Source organism: Lytechinus variegatus, chromosome 5 (assembly GCF_018143015.1).
Source record: "Lytechinus variegatus isolate NC3 chromosome 5, Lvar_3.0, whole genome shotgun sequence".
In the NCBI taxonomy this organism is placed as follows: Eukaryota; Metazoa; Echinodermata; class Echinoidea; order Temnopleuroida; family Toxopneustidae; genus Lytechinus; species Lytechinus variegatus.
Window position 1 is genome coordinate 42808772 of NC_054744.1, and position 24426 is coordinate 42833197.

The 24426-nt window shown below is 35.1% G+C and overlaps 1 protein-coding gene across 4 annotated transcripts in view; it reads left to right on the forward strand.

Moving 5' to 3' along the window:
- LOC121416214 (OTU domain-containing protein 7B-like) overlaps positions 1-24426 on the forward strand; it is a 30423-nt gene that overhangs the window by 3374 nt on the left and 2623 nt on the right. Inside the window, exons 1-9 of one of the 4 annotated variants that reach the window (XM_041609713.1) lie at positions 6607-6710; positions 9187-9797; positions 10319-10684; positions 11632-11856; positions 17037-17135; positions 18102-18238; positions 18791-18912; positions 19320-19648; positions 23406-23707. In XM_041609713.1, the coding sequence (XP_041465647.1) occupies positions 9710-9797; positions 10319-10684; positions 11632-11856; positions 17037-17135; positions 18102-18238; positions 18791-18912; positions 19320-19648; positions 23406-23707 (1668 nt within the window). In that variant the 5' untranslated portion in view covers positions 6607-6710; positions 9187-9709. Of the gene's footprint in view, positions 1-6606; positions 6711-8528; positions 8553-8836; positions 8861-9186; positions 9798-10318; positions 10685-11631; positions 11857-17036; positions 17136-18101; positions 18239-18790; positions 18913-19319; positions 19649-23405; positions 23708-24426 lie in introns of those variants that run through there. The other 3 variants (XM_041609716.1, XM_041609715.1, XM_041609714.1) reach the window with 3 other exon arrangements.

Below are 24426 nucleotides of genomic sequence, written 5' to 3' on the forward strand. Positions count from 1 at the left end.
ATTAAATTGTTTTATACAAATTGTTGATGATTGTTGTTATTGAGCTACATGTGTATTACACCCATCTAAATGAGCAACAAGAGCAACAGCTCTTGTAGTAGAAATTATTCTAGAACCAATTTGTGCAATTGCGGCATACATGTACTGTATGAAAACAAAATCAATGATTCCCGGCACCCCCCCCCCTTCCCCCTTCCCAGCTTAGCATGACTGAAAATGTGTACAAATTAGGTAAAGTTCAGTCCTCTATTTCTCAGAAACGAAAGCTGGCTATGTATTTTTTTTTACATCTACATTCACATACATGTCTTTGTATACATCTAGTGTTTATTCTTTTCATGTATTTGATAATCTTTTGTTTGTAACACCATGAATCAAAGGTTATATTTGGAACCATTACCTCTGAAATGGGACCTTCCTTCTACTAGGTGATACTCAATTAGCAAGGCAGGGAAATGACTCATTTTTCAGCCTAGGGATGTACTTGTTTGTCATTTGTGGTTGCCCACTTTATCTTACGTAAAAAAAACATGTTTTTGTGACATTCATCATTCTTTACACCATGGGTTTCTCTTAAATACCTTTAAATCTATACACATAATTTGTACACTTTTTCAGTCATGCTGAGCTGAGAAGGGGCGGGGGAAGCGTTGATTTTTGTTTTTATTATACATGTAGCACTTGTAAAAATTGGTTCTAAAATAATTTCTACTTGAGCATCTATGAAAAAAAACAAAGAAGATAAAATGCTTAGTTCAAAGACCTGTGCCTGAGATCAAACTTGTACATGTAGCTCCATGCAGGATTGGCCTTGGTGTACTTCATTATTTATTGTCAGTGCTCACGTTCTAAGCAGCTCCTACATGCATAGACAAATCACAACTCAACGACACCATGAAAGGCATTTTTCAGCTTTTGCTGGTGTTCAACCTTTTGAGGGAATGCTACCCCTTTAATTTTCATGTTGGTTGGAAATGTGTCACTTTGGATTAGTCTGCATTTCCTTTTGGAGATTAATGCTACATCTTTTAGTTTCCAACAAAATCTCCATTCAATGTTCATACATGTTCTGTACACACATTTAGTGGGCAACATTATTTTGTAGTGTAGTGTCAAATGTGGGGCTGTGATATTTTTGTGAAAACAAGCACCCTAACACTTGAATCAGATTGGTTTTACAAATTCTATTTTTCTTCATTGAACATACATGTAGATACATGGACATGTATGAGACTCATTAATTCTTAGTCATACACATTGAAAAAAGAAAGAATTTATTGAATTTCTATTATACATTGTAGGGAAGATGACACATGTGATGCCACAAAAATCAATTCTAAAAAACAAAGATTTATTCCTGCTTTTTCTTTGATGATTTTTTCCCTAAAACCTCCATCGAAAATTGTATACATCTCTATTTTTTATGCTTTCATTATACATGTATTAACCAAATGGATGTGAGGGTGGACTTTCCCTTTATTAAACCCTTTTATTTTATTTTTTTACAAGTGGTTTTCATTTTCAAATTTATTCTATGATTACCCTGTACCTGTGCATTGTATTTTGTGTTTTGAATGACCAGTAAATTTAGTATGAATTTGCCATCTTCAACGTCCGTACCACTTGTCTTTAATTTTAAAGCAATTTGGTAGCATTTGTTTCTGTCATCTGCACAGTTCACCCTCGTATAATCATGACTAGAAATAGAAACTGTGTAGGGTAACTTGCAAATAAGACAGGCATGCAACATAATTCGAGGCATCCAAGTTTGTAAAAATGTACTTGCACATAAATGTACATGTGTGTAAATATTTGCTCAAGGTTCCAAGACAGACTTTGATGAACTTTGAAAGATAAGAAGGAATGTTAATATGGGCATAAGGTGTCCTAATCAAACAAAAACATTATGACTTCACCAGAGCTACCAAGTCTCACGCAATGTGCGTGAGACTCACGCATTCAGGGTGCGTCTCACGATCTCACGCATAGCACCCATTTTTCTCACGCATCGGGACCCGACAGAAAAAATTGAGAAAAAGAAGCATTATTTGCTAGATTATACGACTGATCGACCGCCTTCGCGTCTAGCCGGGCATGCACGCGAGACGAATCGAGAGTGCAGTCAGCGCACAGCTAGTACGTGATACGATGAATCGCGTGCGTGCATCGCATGGTTTTGTAGTATGGATCGATATCATGATGAAGCCCATATCTCGCGCGCCTTTTCGCAACGTACGTACAAGTGTAAGTACTGGCTGCGCGCGCAGAGACGCCAAGTCATGAAAATCTCACGCATAACATTTTTTTGAACTTGGCATCTCTGCTTCACTCTGTGTGTACTGTCTACTGGCTTTGCTAGAAAATGCCCTTTTCGTCCCACGCTTAAACGCTTGAAGAGAGATCTTAATTTTTCAGTAAAGAAAGGCCCTCATTTGCATCTTGAATTGATCAATAATTTGGTCTTAATATATATGTCTTAACCGCATACCTTACGATTGGTCTACGGCCCGATTTTGGAATAAAACAGTAGAATTTGATTGACCCTTGGAATATCTTAAAGCTTGTGGATAGTTTTGGTAAATCCACCAAAATGCACCTATCACTATTCCAATTCATTGCTAGCTAATATGAATGGATATGCCCTATAACAGTTATGATGTGGAGGATATGAAATGAAAATGTGTTTTACAGGATAAATTTTGCGATTTTACATGGAAATTTAACTTGATCGGGTCACCCGATCAAATTAAAATATCTGTGTGTTTTTGTCTTTCAATTAAATCCTATTCCAAATCATGGAATGGGCTGAAACTTTCAAGATACATGTATGTTCTTTGTCTGTAACTTTTGGATATCTAATCACTAAATTTATAAGATAAGTGCTTGAATGCCCATTTTTTTAATTTAAAACAAGCATCGCCGAGAGAGGGCGCTATATATATCCAAGATTTGAATATTTGAAATTTTCTCAGAGAAGTGCAGTTGGAAAAATATCTAACGGTCTCTACGCTTCAGTAAGACTGTCATATTAGATTATATTCGTTTATCAATCACATTATTGACCCTTTACCAAAGCTATACACAGGCTTTAACTGTGTAATGTTCTAAATCACCGTACGAATACCTGTATTATTGACTATGCTATATAATCCTTATTAGAATACATAAAGCAAATTCAATATCAAGTTGTAATGACGTCATAGCGTAGATTGGCTACCATTTTTAACTTATTCTGCCTTTACTCCAAAAGAAAGGCTTGTATTCTTTCAGCTAATCTGACCTGTAATAAAAAGGTACTTTTCACTCAAATTTCCAGAAAATAAGCAAAATGCGATTGTTACAAAATTTGATCATGGACCATTCACAAGGTGTGCAGTCGCCTTAACCCATGTTCCAAGGTACAGTGGATATTTTGTATTTAAATTGTCCTGGAAGGGTCTATGGTACCTCACTATCAGTATAGAATTTTGCTCATGAAAACTTATCTAATGGGGCTTTCATTTTTAGTTTCTGATCATACAGCTGTTTAACTTGAAATGTCTTATCCCCCCCAAAAAAAAAAAAAAATAATAATGTCTGGTACTGTCAAAGACTGTCTAACAATTGGTAAAGAATTAAAGATCTGATTACCGGTATGAATTATTGGACCACAATATCCTTTGTACATTAAAAATACCTTTATACAGAAGTGTAGCAAATGATCATCTTTAACATTAAATGAGTAATTTTGTGAAAACTGTAAAGTTACTGTTATCACTGTTACTACATGTATGAACTATGAACTTGGGTCCTTATGGTCAGTTTTTCTTTACAGTATCATACATGTATGAAGAGATTTGTTATCGTTTACTGATTAAACAGAGCTCTGCCTTGAAACATCTACAGTATTATTTTTCAAATATTTGAATATCCATTGTCGCATGCAGTTCTTACTATTAAAACTAAAATACTTGTGTGAAAGGTGGGTTTCATTGCTTCAATTTGATGTTAAAATGTCTAAAGTAAAAAATAACATTGATTACCAAATATCAAGTAATCAATGTGATTTTTTTTACTTAAGAAATTTTAACATCATATTGAAGAAATAAAGCCCACCTTTCACACAACAAGTATTTTAGTTTTAGTAAAATTTATATGCATCAATGGATATTCAAATAATAACGACAATATGAAAAATGATGATGGCATTTTGATATTGGGTGCTTATTGTGGATGTTTCATGGCATGTAGGCAGAGCTCTATCTAATTAGTAAACAATAACAAATAACTGACCATAAACTAGACTTAAAAAAAACAAAGATAAAACAGATCACCTCTAGATAAATTATCAAAGCTTTTAAAGGTCATAATGAGTAGTGGAAGCAATAATGGCATGAACCGGATTAAAAGTGGTTTCATAATGTCCAATTCCTAGAAAACATTCACTATTCGATAGCTCCATTTTGATGACTTTGAATCATCAACAGTCACAATCAGCTCAATATGTATGTACAGACTGATCACACTTTTATTTGCATGATTCATGTACCATGCACATGTACCAGACTCAAATTTGTTTTAACTTTAATAGTAGTGTCTACATGATGTATTGTAGCCATTTCTTTACAAGTTTTGCTCAAACAAACATCTATATTTTGGATCTAACATAATTAATTTTCATTTGATATCTAAAAAGCCAGCACGCAACTCTGGCACTGTTCCAACGGTCCCAGACCAGTAAAAATTGCTGTCGGTCCAGTAACTTTTAAGAAATAGCCAGATTTACATGTATGTAGTGGTCCAACATGACCAGTAAAAAATATATCAAACTGATGCAAATGAAATTTTCTCCTCTTTTGTAAATTATAAAAATGGCTCTGGCATCTTAAAAACTGGCTCTCGATCCAAAATTGAGAAATCATGGCTCTCATGAATTATGTAGTTTGTGTGTACTGTTGCACATATTTTTATGGGGGGGGGGGCAATAAAAGCAGTAAAATACTGCAAAAAAACTCAAGTCTTATCCGTTTTATTATTCATTTTGGGGGACCAGTAAATCTTACATGTAGGTTCAGTCCAGTAGAAAATTTACAAACTGGGCTACCAGTCCGAAATGAACAGGTTTGACCAGTAGAAAAATAGGGTTTAATTAGTGTGTAGCCGTGCTAAAGCACTATTGCTACTGATCATAAACTTTGAAACATGCATCATTTTTGAAGGGCCTTTTAAAGTCATCAGTTTTTGTGAAATTAGCATGGAAGAATTATATTAATGAGACTAAGTTTTGACAGGATTTTTATCCTCTACTATGCAAAAAAATCCAGAAATAAAGCTATTCAATGGACATGTACACATGTACATGTAATGTAGGCCTGCACACTGTCATTTGTACTGAAAATTATATAAATCACTTCTTTCTATGTATATTGCCCATTGGTTGGGTGAAGGGCATGTACATGTACTGCATTATGGTGAACGCCCTTGAACTACAATAGTTATGAAGTTTGATGGTAGCTTGTTGACTTATATAGGTCACATGGTATGGGCTTACAAATGACAATTTCAGACAATATTACTTTATATTCAACAACAGTTGGTTGTGTATGCTCTCCCTCTCATCATTTTTTCTCCTTTTCTTGCTCTCTTTCACTCATCTGTCTGTCTCTTTCTCTCTGTCTCCCTCTCTCAAAGGTCTCACATTTTGGAAATAAGGAAATGGGTACAAATATGCAAACTTGTGCAGTCCGTCAGAGGTGACATGGAATCAAACGAAAAAGAACTCTCATGAAAGTTTTTTTGGGGGGTTGAAAAATACTTTACATTTTGAGTACATGTACGTGTAACTGATTCATAGGCCTACATGTACTTTCATGTATATGATTAAATCATTTGATATTTGTGCATTCAATGAAAATAATTGAACACTTCATTTATAGTTATCCTTTTTTTTCAATGAATGAAATGATATTATTAGGCAACGCTCTCCCTCTTCTTGAATGTACTGTACATGTAGATAATTAAAGAGCTCTTTAAATATTGCTTTATTAAAGTAGCTTACAAGATTTTGTAACATGTTGATTTTGTTCAGTGTCCATTGTTTGAATATTGTAGAAATACCCAACGGGTACGTCATCGCTCCATAAGTTTCATATTAAAAGTTTCTGAATCATAGGAAATGGCATCTTGATGTGTTTCCTATAAAGAACTCTTACATGTAGTAATTTTGTACATGTTTGAATTCAACTTTGCAATTCCTTTGCAATTTTCGGTTGAATGATTGAATCGTACTTTTGTACTACACGTCAACATTGAACCATGCCTTGTATAATTTACAGTGTACATGTACATGTATGAGAAAAAATCCATCCCAACATTTTATGCATCTTTCCTTTTTACACTCAACCATTGAACCATGCCCTGACTGTCTATTGTATGATGTAAAATTCTTGCGGTCATGATGAAAAAGAATAATTCCTTCGACTCGACCAAGTGTGAGAATATTCATTTTTCTATTGTGCGTGAAATGTTTGCATGCCTTCAGCTCTCTGAGAGTTCCTCATTTTGGATCAGAGTTGCTGTTTTCTGTTTATATATATTTTGCTGTTGTCTCTATTGACAATAAATTCAATTGCTCAAGATTCCAACACTGCAAGAGGAATGTCATCAAACAGCAATTATCCACTGTAACATGTCAGTCAGTATTAAAGCCATGGTTGAAGTCCATTTTATTGGTATGTACTGTTTTTTGAGAATGTGTCTGAGTAATACATGTATTTGCGTACACGTCTGTATGAAGGTGAGGAACATGAATTTTGACTCTTCAAATTTGATGACACAGTGTAAGTATGTACCTACACTGTACTGTATTTTGTATGGATTGAAATTTGTAACCTGGGTCTTATTATTCATTTATATTGTAAATGTACACATACACCTGTTGGCCTAAATGTACATGTACATGTACGTACTAATGTAAGTCTGCATTAGGTATGTTAATTTGCAAAAGGAGGAGAAGGTTCAGAATTTTATTCTAGATTAGAATTTTATTCTAGATTAGAATCATTGTACATACATGTACAAACTACAAAGTTCATTAATTTCCATACAGTAGATCTGAATTCTGAAGGCCTCATTAGATAACGGATTTGGACCCCATAATATACAGAAATGTAACAGGTAGAAATGTTGGGGGGAAAAGCATTGTTGGTTAAAGGACAAGTCCACCCAACAAAAAGTCGATTTGAATAAAAGAGAAAAATCCAACAAGCATAACACTGAAAATTTCATCAAAAACAGATGTAAAATAAGAAAGTTATAAAGTTTTGCTTAATTTCACAAAACAGTATGTGTACAGTGTATATGCACATCCTGGTTGCTATGCAAATGAGGAGACTGATGATGTCATCGCTCACTATTTCTTTTCTATTTTATTATATGAAATATTCTAATTTCTCATTGACAAGTGAAACAGATTAATTCCTCCCTGAACATATGGAATTTAGCATTGTTTAATACTACATGGTTCAGTCAAGTTGGTCCTCATTGTCAAATCTGTAAAAAATGAATAGTGAGTGATGGACATCATCAACTGTCTCATGTGCATGTCACTGAGTTGTGCATATCACTGTTTTGTGAAAATGAGCAATTTAATTCAATTCAATTTGAATTGAATTGAAAATAAGTGAAACGTTTAATGCCATAACTTTCATACTTTGCATCCAATTTTGATGAAATTTTTGGAGTTATGCTAGTTTGATTTTTCTCATTTATTCAAATCAACATTTTTCTAGGGTGGACTTGACCTTTAAAAATAAGTGCATGTACATGTAGTAGGCATTGGAATACTGTGATTGATTGCTATAGATCTCTGAGTCCTGTTGTGTGCAGAGTGAGGTACATGAATGTACATTGTATGTTGCTGATGTGGAGGGAGTATAGCTATCATTTCTCTGTATTTTGTGACACAATTGTTTCTGTCCACTCTGTTCTCTACCTTTCATCAAACTTTTGAGCCATTATTTGAAAATTATCAAAGCTGTTTATGCTCTGCACCATGAGTCTGCACTACACAACACAAAACTAGTGACTTGTTCATGTAACCCGGTGCCAAATCAGAATCTTTTTTTATTCCCATTGAATGCCAATGAAGTGCAATATTCTAGTTAACATCAAGCATGTGAATACAGATTTATGTCAGAATTAAATGAAAAATAAGTTTAAAGGACATTCAGTTTGTAGAAATAATATAAATATTTGTGTAAACTTATACCGTATACATGTAGCATAAGAATGGGGCACCAGTCATGTGTCAGGTTGTGCATAATTTACATACATGTACATGTACAAACAGATTTAATGTGAAACTGTCACAAGAACTTTTGAACCCTGTTTCACCTAAAATATAAATGTATCATTCCCGGTCAAAATAAAGAACTACTGTATGAGTAATTTACTGCAAGAAGTATTCATTTCCTAATCTCTTCCTTGTTAAAATGCTTTTTACAGACCTCAACATGTAGGCCCTTCATACTGAAAGTTGGTTGGCTATTTCACAAATTGTCCTCCTTCATCAGGTACATGGAGTGTTCTTCTTTTGCTTGCTTGGATATCTGCATCCTACTTTTGCTGTTGTTTTTCATTTCTTCTTTATGAAGAGGTTTTGAACTTTACTTTGGCACAATGCAATGCATGCATGAACGGCTGAGCTGTGTATATCCGATGCAGAGTGACTTTATTGACATTTACATCAGAAGAAAAGCCTTGCATGAACTCCCACTCTGATTAAATTAACTTAATTGAAGAAAGCATTTTTTTGCTGCCCTGCTACTCTATACATTGGATAATACGACATCGCTGTTGATACAAGCCTACACTGCTCCATGTATGTCAAGATTTGAATTAGACAAATTGAAATATGAATGGGACATATAATCTTGCATATTATGGTTTGTAATGACCCAGGTGTATTAATGCTGAGGACTGCTGTTTTAACGTTTTATGATGTTGGAAGTTTGTTTTCAAGTCTTTGCAGAGTCGACAGACAGGCATTAAATGCATTATTCTTTGGTCAATCTAACTGACTTAACATTTCTCTTTGATCCCCTGTCTCTCTCTCCTTTTCTTCTGCCTCTCTATCTCACTCTCTATCTACCTATCTCTTTATACTGTATCTCATTCTCTCTCTCTTTCACTCTTATCTGTGCACAGGTCAAAGTGGCGATTTTCTCCTGACGTAATCACTGACCCCAATGAGATCAGATGCTACATCCATAAAGCAAGGCAGCAAACCTGATAACGACAATGCCACAACCTTGTTACTTCACAGAAAAGGAAGTTCACTGATTTTGAATATCGATAGTACAGCTACATGTTCAAACCCAAGTGACCTGCAGCTAGAGCATGGTCTAAAAACAAAAGCGTGTCACATGTGAAGACGGAAGCTCATTATCGCATCAGACGCTCGACGACTGCACATGCCGGCGAACACCCTTCCAGGATTTTGGATCGGATTTCACCAGTGTCTGAGGAGGGTGAATCAGCACTTCATTACTCTACAATCTCGACCTACTTGTAGTACCCTTCATAAATCTTGAATGCCGTTATTGCTGAAAGTCACAAAGTAAAATCCAGTGGGATATGATTAAGGGTACCTTGGAGAATTGCCCAAAAGATATCCTCAAACACTGATTCTCCTTGCCCTGACCTGCCCTGTGTAGGATACGTCATAGAAATGGAGGAGAGGGATAAACATGTGATGTTATCTCGGTTCATGAAGATGACCCAACTTGATCTTGGATTTGCTCATGATCTTCTAGAAGGTAAGATGCATTCCTGTACATGTATGTAAATCTTGAATTTATAAAGTAGTTTTATTTATATGTACATGTAGATATTTAAATGCACTTTGCTTGTTGTACTGCCAAATCTGTGCAGCAGAGAGACAGATGTACTGTACATGTGCACTTAATTAGGTATGAGGAATGTCTCGTCCAGTACTCTCTATTATGGTTTTATTTGATAAAGGGTGCAGCAGGTAATGAAGCCAGAATTCTTTTGGCATTGAAATGGAGATTAGAAATTTTGAAGTGTGTTGTTGGCTCATTTGCCGAGTTGTTTAGAGGGGAAATGGAGGTATTGTTCGTTATTGGTTAGGTGGATGCTTTTCTAAAGACGCAGTGCTGTGGTAGAAATCGAGGTCATGGACATGAAGTTCATATAAAGTTCATGAAGAGAGTCTGTTTTGTGCCTTCACAGACTTAGTTTCCTTTGTAATTCATAATTATTTTTTGTTCATGTGCCATTTCCTCTTTATTCAAACCCTTTTTTCTTACAAATAAAGGTACAAATTGGAATTTTGATGCTGCAGTAAGAGACTTCCAAGAACTCCAAGGCCAGAGACGGCTGTCTGCTCAAAGACAGGCAGCTCCAAAGAAAATCTCTCCCAAAGAAAACCCTTCAAACCAAATTCCCCCGAAGACCAGCCCAAAGCCCGCCCAGAAGCCCAGCTCGCCCCAGAGAAATCCTCCACAGAAAGGTTCTCCTAAGAGAAATTCTCCCCCAAATGGGCAAATGACACAGCCTGTTCCCAACAGGGCCTCCCCAAAAATAAATGGGAGAGGAGATGATTCCATTTCACATAATGGGGGTTCCTCATCTCCAAATGCCTTGCAGCATCCTCAGCTGAGAGATCCTCCAAAGTCACCGGGTAAGTTCCTTTTCTCTTTGTTTTTAGTCACCTGGTTTTTTTTCTTTTAGTTAATGAGGTCACTTGCATTGTTTGAATTCTGGATGGAATCAATGTTTATCTGTCTAAAAAAAAAGAACTCTCGTATCCTTTATTGTTGGACTGGCTAGACAAACTCAAATGTAGCCTGCAAATATTAAATGCAGTGTGTGTCTGCCCTCTGTTAACTAGATTTTGACACTTTATACTTGTTTGTATTAAAGGTACATGTATGTGTATTTAGCCACCATGTACAGGGAATGACCTATTCATGTCACAAATTGCCCATGACCTTAACTGGATTAGACTGCACTGTTATACATGCAGGCAACAAGCATTATAAGGTACAAAGACAATCAGTAGTCAGGCACCAGGTATGATTGATGACAAAGGGAGGCACCTTGAACTTTCCCTTCATCGGGCTTTCTAATAAGCCAGTTCGTAGTTCCTTTCTGCACATGATCAAAAGATTCTACGCATGATCAGAGGAAGGTCATTTGTACTAAACTGACATGGTGGTTTAAAATCTAATGAGATAAGCATCAACTTTGATGTTTTGATTATTCGTATATTCGTTTGAATAGTGGTATTCATTTACATCCACAAATAAAGCAACAATGCGTCCACGAACGACTGGTATTTCACAGTTTGCCAAGTACATTGTGCAACATGCTTATGCATTCAAAGTAGGAATGCAACAAATACCTTCATAAAGTGTTCACTGGTGTGCTATTCTAGTCACCTGGTCTATTCAATTTCTTCATCCTGCTATGTAGGGCAAGCTTACATAATATCTTGCTTTGAAATCTGCCTATCATAATGAAAGAAATGAAAGGTCATTTGACCAAAATTGTCCATGAAGTAACTACGAACTGGTCTATTCTAAACCTTGTGAACATAGACATTATTTCTTCCATTCCTTCCACCAGGTACCAAGAGACTGACAAGAGGTCTTTCAGCAGCCAACTCCAGACTGGTGATAACCAGTCGTCAGAGGGTGAAAGATGACGAAGAGAGCCACAACTATCAACTTGTAGACACACCAAGATTCACCTTCATCTTGCCTGATCTACTGGTGTTCCCTGCAGACTTCCGTGCATTCGTCGAGAAGGATCTCATTGACTCCTGTACAATGGTCAACCTAGAAAACTCAGGTATGTTTATCTTTTCAACCTCAAGTTTTTCACCTTCATTTTATAGAGATATTTAAAGGGAAGGTAAACTTCTTGAGGTTAAAGTTTAAACTTCACAGTACCCAACTGAAACAAAATATTTTGTTTATAATTTATCGTGCCTGACCTTCATTTTGCAGAGATTGCTTGTGAAGAGACTACAACATTTATTTTGTTCATCTTCATTTCAATGATCATTTCGACATGCATGATTCGCATCAGCTAAAGTGTTTTTGTTTTTTTCATTTTGGGGGCGTTTCTACCTCCATGTATTTTATGAATTGATGCGTAGTGATGTGGATGTGCTTAGTGAACACACTCAACGTGAAGATTTGTTCTTCCAATTGTCCACACAAAATTTGGTTGAATGTAAACATGCCTGTTCTAATAGAGCAGAAAACTAATACCCTTTTCATAAACCTATCCTCCAATTAGCCGCCTAAGAGTAATGCAGATAATTCAATAAAAATTGCGTTCATAAACTCCGAAAATATGCCGCATTATTTTTACGAGCGCCCGTCCTGAAAAAGGCGGATAATCGCCATGATAACTGGACACGCCCCCTCCGATGCGGTTGTGTTGGAAAAGGGTGACCTTGTGACCGCACCATGGCAATTATCCGCATTATTTGGAAATGCGTTCATAAACTCAAAATCTTATCCCGATAATAATAACAATATTTATAAAGCGCAACATATCCATCTCTAAGAGATGCTCAAGGCGCTATTATGCGGATAATAGCAGCATCAGAGAAATGCGGATAACTCTTGTCCTCCTCCAATTTTACGACCAAATTATGCTGCTATTAGCCGCCTAATTCATAGTAATTGGGTTTATGAAAGGGGTATAAGGCATACATGCATTTTGGAGACCCTTTTTAATGTGTATTGGATGTATCTTCCAGGTATGTGGCTGAATTAAACAAATGGTTTGTCTTTTGAATGTCATGTATTGTTAATCAGTTTGCGTATTAAATTCACTCAGCTTCTCTTTAAAATGAAAGATGTCTTTTTAAGTTGTACTTTTAGAAGGGATCCCTAAACTTCCGTTGAACAAAAGGAAAAGAAAAGGCCCCCATTATGAATCTTGGTATTTTTTCCCTTTGTTACAAAATACTCTCAAAGTATTCCTTTTGCATGCTATATTGATGACAGATACTGATTTCTTAAAGCTTTATAAAAAAGATGGCCAGTTCAGTTATATTATTTCATTTGAATACTTTATGTACATGTACATTAGACAATTAGGGGTTACTTTTATGAAGCATCTTTTCAGTGATTTTCACTGATGAATTTGCTCTGAGCCATTCAGATGCAAGGATTTCAGTAGCTTACATTGAAATTATCACTGAAATTCACACTCTTTTTTCCATGGAATGCTCCCCAGGGCTTTGACAGAACTGGGATATTTCCAAATGATGCCACTCGGTTCACTGGAGCTTAACACATTGAGCTTATGTTTACCAAGTGTGTGGATCAATTTTCATGGGTTTTTTTTTAATGTACCCTGGGAAAAATATTTAGAGCTATAAAGATTGGAAGGACAATTGATGGTTTAGATTAGCATCCTTTAATGCATGTAATCTATAGTAATCCCTGTCATTTTACCTCGTAGGCTTCCATGAAATTAATCAGAAATTTTCTACAACACTTTACTTTTGGACTTTTACCAGTATTATCGAGTCACTTCCAAGTGGCATTATTAAAAGGTTCTCTTTTTTATGATAAGAACTCAACTTGAATAGCTCTTTCCATTGAACATCACCAATATCAGGTAGAGGGGTTGTATTGTACATGTATATCAGGAATTTATTTAATACTTTATAAAGCTTCTTTCTATCTTTGTTTTAATATGGGACATCCTGTCAAGAGTTTCTGTATTATTTTTTTCTTGTTCACATGTGTAACAAGTGGTTATATTTTCTTTCTTAAAGGACAAGTCCACCCCAACAAATCTTGATTTGAATAAAAAGAGAAAAATTCAACAAGCATAACATTGAAAATTTCATCAAAATCGGATGAAAAATTAGAAAGTTATGACATTTCAAAGTTTCGCTTCATTTCACAAAAACAGTTATGAACGAGCCAGCCACATCCAAATGAGAGAGTCGAAGATGTCATTCACTCACTATTTCTTTTGTTTTTTATTGTTTGAAATATGAAATATTTTTATTTTCTCGTCATTGCCATGTGAAATGAAGTTTCATTCCTCCCTGAACACGTGGAATTCCATTATTTTAACATTTTGTGCTTCAGGCAAGGAGGTCCCAATCGTCAAATTCGTAAAAATTGAAATATTGTATAATTCAAACAATAAAAAACAAAAGAAATAGTGAGTGAGTGCCACCATCAACTCTCTCATTTGGATGTAACTGGCTCGTTCATATAACTATTTTGTTAAAAATAAGCGAAACTTTGATATGTCATAACTTATTTTACATCCGAGTTTGATGAAATCTTCAGCATTGTGCTTGTTGAAGTTTTTGTTGGGGTGGACTTGTCCTTTAAAAGCTTTATACTGCATCATGATTGCCATTTGCGTAAATACATGCATCTTTACTTACGTGTATCCAACAGTATCAGTACATTGAAAATAATACATTGTAGTACCTGTGCTGGTTGAAAGAAATTGTCTTTCTCTTTTAGTGCCAACCTCCCTCCCCCTAAAACCTTCAGTCTGGGAAAATGGAAATCGCTATAAAAGCAAAAGTGTAATATGCCCTTGCACAATGTGTAATGCAGACTTGTAAAGCTGTAGAGCAAATCTACTTCTTGTTCTTCATGTTAAAAGTTCTGCAGTGAAAATGATAAACATAACCCCTGGAATTCTTCCAAGAATGTATTTCCCTAATCCAGACATTGAGTTTGGGGATTATACTGTCATGAATTTGGTGATTTCCTATCTATTTGGAACTGCCATCCACTGCTTAATAGTTTGTAATCCAAGCCTGAAGTGTTGATTACTTGCAGACCTCTTAAATCAAATTAAAAGTGGTAATTTTTAGATTTCAGTGGGATTCAAGGTGCTTTTTTTCTGTACACTGAGGAGTACAGTCAATGAGTAATAACCTGAATATGACCCCCACCCCCAAAAAAATATATATACATGTATGTATAGATAGAAAATATGACCCCCCCCCAAAAAAAAAGATAGATAGATACATGTAGATAGATAGATAGATAGATACATGTAGATAGATAGATACAGTAGATAGATAGATAGATAGATAGAAATGAATTTGTTGTTGAAATAAAATTGTAAAGAAATTAATGAAAATATCAATGATATAATAAATGAATAAGAAATAGATTAAAAGACAATGAAGGATGTACAAGGATGAATCATTTTAAATGACATGTACTTAATACCCACAGTAGTTGTGTATTAAAGAACCACTCGGCCGGTATTGCTTTATAGTTTCATGAAAATAAATCTCCCTTTTGAACTCTGATGGATAATTCTCTTCATTTTCACCAATTATGAATACAGTATAACCAAAGGACTTATTCAATTTCATTTTATATTTTGTATACAGTACAAGTACATGTAGGTACAGATACTCTGTAAAGTGAGTTACAAAGAAATGAGTGCTGAAAACATTGTTCATTCTGACTGTTGATTATTATAATTTGATAATGTATGGTACAGGTACAGGTTATTGTTTGTTGCCAATTGGTTGATTGAATTAGGAAAATGACCTTCATTAAATATGTCTGGCAAAAACCCATTAACACATTGTATACATTCATGTATGCCTGCATGCCACCAAGTAATTGAATTCTGATTTGAAATGATTGTTGAACTACAAAATGTCATTGTACAGGTCTGCTTCAAAGTTTGAAGCCTAAATGAGAGTGAATCCCTGCTTTTAGATTCAGAATAGTATTTATGGAGGAGACTGCCTCTCTACATTAGCATGTTTCATACGGTCAAATGTGAAGTTTGGATGAAATGAAATCCTTATTTTATTAAAAAAAAACTATTTCCATTTGTTTATCTTTTTCCTCAGCATGGCTTTGTCATTAGTAGACTTTTTTTTTCAAAAGCAACAGGGTGTGTAATTTTGTTTTTGAAAAAAAAATGCTATTGAACTGTTTTTCATGTCAGCCAAACTTTAAAAAGAAAAATACTTTAAACTACATGTACAATGTACGTGTAGACGGTATCTTTGTTTGGATTTACATATAGATACATGTACAATGTAGGATGTCACATTCCTGATATTGACTTTAAAATATTATTTTTCAAAATTTTGAAATAAGAATATCACCCCACTGGCATTTAATATTTCAGTTTTCAAGAATTCTTTTTTACCCAAACCATTCAAGCAGTCATGATACATGTGTGTACTACATTCCATTACTTAACATTGGCTAAATGCCAGTTTGTACATGTACAATATATACATGAAGGATATCAAATACACTTGGTGCATTATAATCAAATGTAAATTGGATTCTAATAAATCACCTTATCCATATGTCCATGAAAAACCAATTTCCCAAATAGATTAGGTCTTGGTACATCTACTTGGCAAATTATGTGTTATGAAATGGCATTTTTATATGAAAATGCGTTTCGGAATGGGTCTAGAAATTGCATGTAGCACACAAATTGTATCAGATACATGAATGTTATGTTTTGTTATGATGGGATATATACATGTATATAAAAGTAATGTCTTTTGTAAATATCCACTCATATTATTCCAAGTATTTTTTAGTTTCTTAATTTTTTGGTTGAAAAATATGTTTTGTTTTTGTTTTTCTAAATTGAGAATTTCAATCCAAGAGATTTATTTTACTTTTTTCACATTTTGAATTGTAATATGTATTCCAAGTTTTTGTACAATTGAAAGAATTTCCAGGCTTGTACACGTACATGTAGTCCATGTGTGGTTTTTTTTCAAAAGATTTATATCATGCTAGCATTTTTCAATCATTTATTTTGATTTTATCTGTTTACACAAGTTTGTTTATTTTTGTAAAGACACGGTGTTATTAACTTTTCACTGATTACCCGGTATGCCTTCTACACAATAGTTTTTTGTTTTCATTCTCATCATCATTATGTACAACATATATGTGTGGGTTTTAGTTTGCCCAGTAGAGATTGTTAGGATAGGCATGGTTTCACCTATTTGTGTTTATATTTTTTTTTAGGTTATCTGAACTGGTGGGCAAAGACAGGGGCGTGTTCTAAGCTGTGGCCAATGGCAACAACTGGAGATGGCAACTGTCTTCTACATGCAGCATCATTAGGTTGGTTGATATAAGGGTTGTTTCAACAATAACAAACTGCTGCTTTACATATACAGCTCTCCAATATTACAATATCACATTGCAACAAAAATATATATGTCTTTAAAATTGATTTTAGTTGATTTTTATCGTGCTTACAATTATTCAAAGCAATCTTGACGATGCATTTTTTTTTATCTTCTTCCTTTTCATGATAATTATGGTTGTGTCTTTTTTTATTGATTGGTTGATTGATTGGCCGATATGGCCTTTTATTTGCATCCAAGATTAAATCATATATTTAACATGATAAAACAATACTTAAAAATATTATAAAGAGGCAAGGGATAAAAAAAGCAAAATGCAATTTTAGAGATGATAATTACAATGAATGAAAGCACAACATACATGTAGAGGATGCAGGGGACCAGCAAAGGCTGAAGGCCTATCAAGGCTAGTCCCCGTACATAACATACAAATAAATAAAGTATACACCAATACAAAATGAAAAAAGGGCAAAAATTCAGAATCTCTATAAACTTAATCTCTGCCCTTGGTTTTTATATTTTTTCCTATATGATTACACTCCTTTGTACCCTTCAGGCTCATTCAGACACAATGCAACAAAAATAGCAAGTGTTTTTGTGTACAAAGCCAATGGGATATGAGGCAACCAAAAAAAAGTTGCAGTAAAAAGATTATCTTTTATCTCAGGGTCACTGAAAAAAATTATGTTAATCAAATTTTGCAAGAAAATAGTACAAAGTGATTTAATCGTTGTTGACATGACATTATTAGAAAGTATGTGACAAGTAATGAAATTACAAATTAGTATGCCATGAGTTTGTCTGCACTACTTTGGACAATTTTTTTTTTAATTTTAACATAAATGCATGTTTACACATTTGAGTTAGGTGAATTATCTACTGGCCATGTCAGTCACTATGAGAAACACGTCTGAGCATGGCTGTACTTTCATTTCCATAGGTATGTGGGGTTTCCACGACCGTCAGCTGACATTACGCAAGGCTTTATACAAAGATCTGTCGGACCATCAACACACAGCACATATGCAAAAACTGAAGAGAAGATGGCGATGGCAACAGACATTAGCAAACAAAGAGGTCAGTAAAATATCATTTTTACAAATTCTAGGTCAAAGTTTATTTGAGGTATTAAGTGAACTTGGGTTTTGTTTACATTGATCCATTTTTCCCTTTATTTTGGAAATGTATTCATCCTACCTTCTCATCTGATCCTAAGAAGGTAGTATATGGAGTATTGGGTATCAACAAATATATGAGTAAAATGTCACTGTATAAAGTCATGCCAGGTCAAATAATTGGATAGAGACATAGAGTTGATATTATTTGCCAACTTCTGAAGTAAATAATAAACTCCGTTCATTTTTTTTCTTGGGATGCAAAAACCTATGTTGTATGCCTAGGCATTGAATCTTGGAACTCTTGTTGGAATGCTCCCCAGGGAGTGGAGATAGTGCATACAATGTTTGCGGTCATGTAAGTATCAGATAACCAGGGTATTAATAAGTACAATGAAAAGCGTTTAGAAACAGAAAGTATGTAACTATTATTCTATTCAAACAATGTTTATTTGAAGGATTGGTGTGATGTAATTGATAAACCAAATTTCATTCTTGTCATTGTGTAATGCAGTCTGGCCTGGTGTATTCTGAAGAAGAATGGGAAGAGGAATGGAAGAGTCTCCTGAAGCTAGCATCCACCATTCCAAGGAATCATAAATTCAAGAATAATGGAGGCAAGCCCATGGGTGGAGGGTAAGTAGATTTTACATATCATGATATGAAACTTTGTGGGGAAAGTTTCAAATGCATCCGGTATTAGATGAATTTCAAAATGAACTTGATTTACAAATGAACAGTTGGGTAATTTATTTTTGGATCAAGTATTATGCTTTGTGTTTGTTGAAAGTGAAGCCTTGCGATGAAATATTACTAGCTTCCATTAGAAGTTTTCATTCTTTATAAATCAATGAGAAGTAGAAAATTTAGTTGCTATGATGTAAGACAGAAATATCAGCTGCCAGTAAAGTACCATACACTGATTAACCAGCTATCTGTACCAGCTATCTGTATCATTTATGATATACAGATGTAAACAAAAAAATCAGGATATGATATTTGCATCCAGATTATAAAATTATGCTCAACCTTTTCTCCATCAGACCCCTACCATCTGTAGCCGAGGACCAAGACTATTTGGATGATGATGAAGAGATCATGTATGAGAGTTTGGAAGAATTCCATGTGTTTGTTCTCTGCCATATCCTCCGTCGACCCATCATCATCGTGGCCGACACCGTCCTCCGAGACTCCCAGGGCCAGCCCCTTGCTCCTATCCCATTCGGTGGTATCTACCTACCAGTAGAGCTGCATCCTCTTGAGTGCCATCGCTCGCCCCTAGTCCTCACCTATGATGCATCCCATTTCTCAGCGCTGGTTCCCATGGAAGTGGATAGCCACCGTGACACAGAGCTCAAGAAACAACCTCCTGGTAGGTATCTAGTGAGAAATCTGGGGCTGATTGCATTAAAAACGTCTTTGCAAGGACCATCTTTGGTGTTGCTGAGTTATTATGATACACTATTTCAGGTCCCTTTTGTAAAAATGTAATTCTTAATCAAAATTATTTTAATAGCTCTCTTTAAATCCATTTTGTCTACTGACTTGACATATTACGTTACACGACAGTTATTGTTCAATGTAAGGGATGAATGAAATAAAGGAATAAAAAGAGGTTTTGTATGGTGCATCAAAATCAGTCAGTGACACAAAAGTAGTTCAACCGGTGTGTTTGCTCAGTTGGTAGAGCGTCCGCCTCACAACCGGGAGGTAGGGGGTTCAAATCCCGGCCGCGTCAGACCAAAAGATGTTAAAAGTTGGGAGTTGCTGCTACCCTGTTTGGTGTTCAACAATCATAAGGGATAGAGCCTCGTCGATCTGGCGCTGCACAGTGGCTGCCGGGCCCACGATCAATTGGGAAAAGCAAGTTTTCGCAGCATTTCATTTCATGTCTATTTTGAACAATAAATTACGGATTTTCATTTTTCATTTTCATGCATTTGCAAAAACCCTTTCATCCAAATTGGCCCCTGGTACATATTTCAAATACTGAATGCTCTCATTTCAATATCCTTTTTACAAGGACCACCAAGTTTCAGTAGTCTCCTGGAATTATTACTGGTAATCACTGCCATCGAGTCATGATGGCTCATCTTTATTTTGCAGATTCAATCTTTGGTTTTCAGTTACAGCATAAGATCAGATGAAGGAGTGATAATGGTCAAATCAAATTCACTTTCGGCATCTGGGCAAAGATATATCTTTGTTTGATTATTAACATTATGGCCTTGTATCATAAAGAAATAAATCAGTTGAGTTGATTATATCTCTATATTACAGGAGCTTTATGTAATCTTTGCAATCTTCTTGTGGTCTAGTTTTCATAATACTCATTACAAAGTAATATACAATCCAACACGACTTATCATCTCTCCCCTCTTCCCACACAGCTTAAATTGCTGAAAAGTTTCTCTCATGCTTTCTTGCATTAATACCCTAGCTAGCACACTACCACTGAAGTCTCCTTGATTATTTCTTTGTCATATGCATTCCTAAAGTGCTTTTCTCTGTTGTTTCACTTTCAAGGTTTATCCATGGAACATTCACTGACACCTTTTGTTGCTAATAATCAATAAAGTCAATCCATGCCCAAATCAAGATAATAGAGGCTTTGAATTGAAGGACAAAAGGTGCTGTGAGATAATCTCTCCTTTGTGCCTCAGCCAAGTTAAATCAGTGGTAAAGACCAGAGAAAACTAAATGTAGAGACTGAATTAGCTTGTATCATAATATATAATGTATGTGAAACCTTAGTATCTGATCCACTGCCTTTTAAGCCTGAGTGTTCCCTGTATTAATATTGGTTAGGACAATTAAGGAGTCTGGGAGTTATGTGACTACATTATTCGTAGATGGTGAATGGATGACCTAAGCAATATATTCATAGAACACAAAATTTTGATAATCTTGTGGGCAAATGAAAAGGAGAAATTACCTTATAATAGATTGTATGTCACAGTCATAGTTTTGCTTTGTGACATTTAATTTTGATTTTGATGAATTGATTCTAATATTTAGTAAATAGATTTTGTAAATTAGTACAAACAAGAAGATGCCAATCCTAATACATTCCTTCCTTTTTTATATTAATCAATTAGAATAATTTTGAAATAAAAATATCAAGAAAATAGTATTTTCAGATCTGTTTTGTAAGCAGTTACAGTGTAATGTTTGGGATAGAACAGGAAGTGGGGATTCATCTACATGTAACTCTGGATATTTAACAGTATTATTTTTTTAATCACCAGAGGGGGCTATTGATATGTCTTGCAATGTAGATGCAGACCTGTACTTGGGTCCAGTCATGTTTGGGGATTTCCCCTCGACCCGTAATTAAGTTGATATAATCATTTAAATAAGTAAATATATCCAAGGGTGCATTATAATTTACATCTCTTTTTGCGTGAACATAAAAAGGGGTGGAATATGGAATAGTCCCATGAGAGAACATTAGTTGGTCTGTGTTGGATTTTATTGGGACTTTGATTAACAGTAGTGTTGCTTCAACCAAGGTTGAGGGCAGTCAAGGTTGCTGTATCTATACTGAGAAAAAGAGCAGAAAACGTTCTTTAACTCTAATAGGGCCTTCACTTGCAGAAACAGATGCGTTTCAGCTTTAACTTTAAGAAGGCATTTCCAAAGTAATGCGGATAATTGCCATGGTGCGAGGTCACCCTTTTCCAACACAACCCCATCGGAGGGGGTGTGTGCAGTTGCCATGACAATTATCCGCCTTTTTCAGGTCGGGCACTCGTAAAAAATAAGAAAGATATAGCATTTTAAAGTTTCGCTTCATTTCACAAAACAGTTATATGCACATCTTGGTCGTTATGCAAATGAGGAACTGATGACATCACTCACTCACTATTTCTTTTGTATTTTATTATATGAAATATCTTAATTTTCTTGTCATTGTCATGTGAAATGAAGTTTCATACCTCCTGAACACGTGGAATTCCAATATTTTAACATATTGTGCTTCAGGCAAGGAGGTACTAATCTTCAAATTCGTAAAAATTGAAATATTGTATAATTCAAACAATAAAAAACAAAAGAAATAGTGAGTGAGTGACATCATCAACTCATTTGGATGTAACTGGCTTGTTCATATATTTATTTTGTTAAAAATAACTTTCTTATTTTACATCCGATTTTGATGAAATTTTCAGCATTGTGCTTGTCTGATTTTTCTCTATTGATTCAAATCAACATTTTTCTGAGGTAGACTTGACCTTTAATATGCACATTGCATAGGTCGAAAGGCAAATTGCGTTTGAAAGCAACTCTTTATTCCAGGATATAAAATGAATTATCAATGCATGAAGGGTGGATGTTGGCATTATTCAAATCTCATGTATGAGCCTATGGCCGGTATTTTGAACTCGGGATTTAAATTAATAATAATAATAAGAGCATTTGTAGGGCACTTTATACTGGTGTTTCAAAGCGCACATGTTGGCAGATTATAATAATATACAGTCAATTGGTCAAAAAAAAAAATTATGAGAAAAGGTGAGCTTTAAGTGACGATTTAAGAACCCTGGTTTAAAGTTGTGGTTTAACTAAGGAAAGCCAATTGGAGCACAAATCCCTTACAATACACATTCAATTTGTTAACTCATTTGACACCCAAATTGTTCATAATTGTCTGGGAATGGTAACTGAAGTATTTTTCTTCCTCGAGAAAGCAAAATGAAACAAAATAGTAAACATATTAAAGAGATATACCATATTAACAGAATTTTTTATTTTGTGGCTCCCCATAATTTTAGCACAGAGTTAGACCGTGGTCTAAGTTAAACCTGACTTTAGAATATGGGCCTATGTGTGTAGTATGAGGAAATTACTGGTCTGTTACTATTGATTCAATCTATCAGAGTCAGCTACCAGAGGAGTCTGTTGCACTTTGTCTTTCAATCAGAGATTGGTTTGAATCTTATCAATCACTACCCTGTAAGGCCTTAGCTATGTACTTTTCTTTACAGAATTTAAATTGAATGGTCTTTTAATTTTGTAAAGTGATCCTTGAACAAGTTGTCATAACTTTCCCTGTTCATTATCTCTCTGACTGATGGATAGGAATATTTGAAATTCAACATTCTTTACATTATTTTTTATCTCCATCACAGTCATTCCCATCACCGACTCCAACCATCACCTCCTGACCCTTCACTTCATCGTTGATCCTGGTATCGGATGGCAGTGGAAGGATGAGAACCACAACGATGACAAGACAAACGGTATTGAGGAAGACACCGCGCTCCACAAGCTGGTCTACAGTCCCAAGGACAAGCTGAAACTCCTGCAGACGTATTTGGAGTTGGTGAGGTTAGAGATTCCAGATGTCCATCACCAGGAGAGCTCATCGCCCACACAGGGAGATGAATGGGAGCTGTTACCACCCAAGGAAAATGGCATGAAAACTGTCAAGGTGAGTCCGTGTCAAAGCATCTTGTAAAACATGTTATATGCATCATTTTGCTCAGGCCTTAGGATTACAGACATGTTACCTTTGAAACTTTCCAAACACCTTCATCTATGCTTTTGTGTGTTAGAACTGTCCAAAGGAACACCATGAGTGTAATGCCATGGATGATGTGTATTATTTGTTTTCTTGAGAAGAGGCCTGTTTTATTACAGTTAAAACTATTGGAACTTTGCCATTATGGCAACTACTATGGTAACACAGTCCTTCATGTTTATAATTTCGTGGAGCTCAATAAATCGCTCTCCGTATTTTTTTGAGGAGCTCAATTGAGCTCCTCAGAATCGCTCTCCTTGAGGATCTCAAATCAATTCAATAAATTACATGTATGATAAATTGTAGATTTTTCTTAACATCATATATGCAATAGCTGTGTAGCGATTAATTAATCTGTGGTGAAACTAGGCCTGGGTCAATACGTTTACAAAATATCACGCTCCTGCTCAAAAAATATTGGTAAATATTGTAGTCCCACATGTAGACTTCCATGGTGTTGTCATGAAAATCAACATATGGGACTTTAATATTTACTGAGTTAACATTCAAATTAGAGTCAGGAAAGAGGTGAATATTCTTCATTTTTCTGATAGTTTTCAACTAAATCAAAATAATTTCAAGGAATTATTTTACTTTTTAGGAGCACGACTTTTTGCTCTCATTTTTTT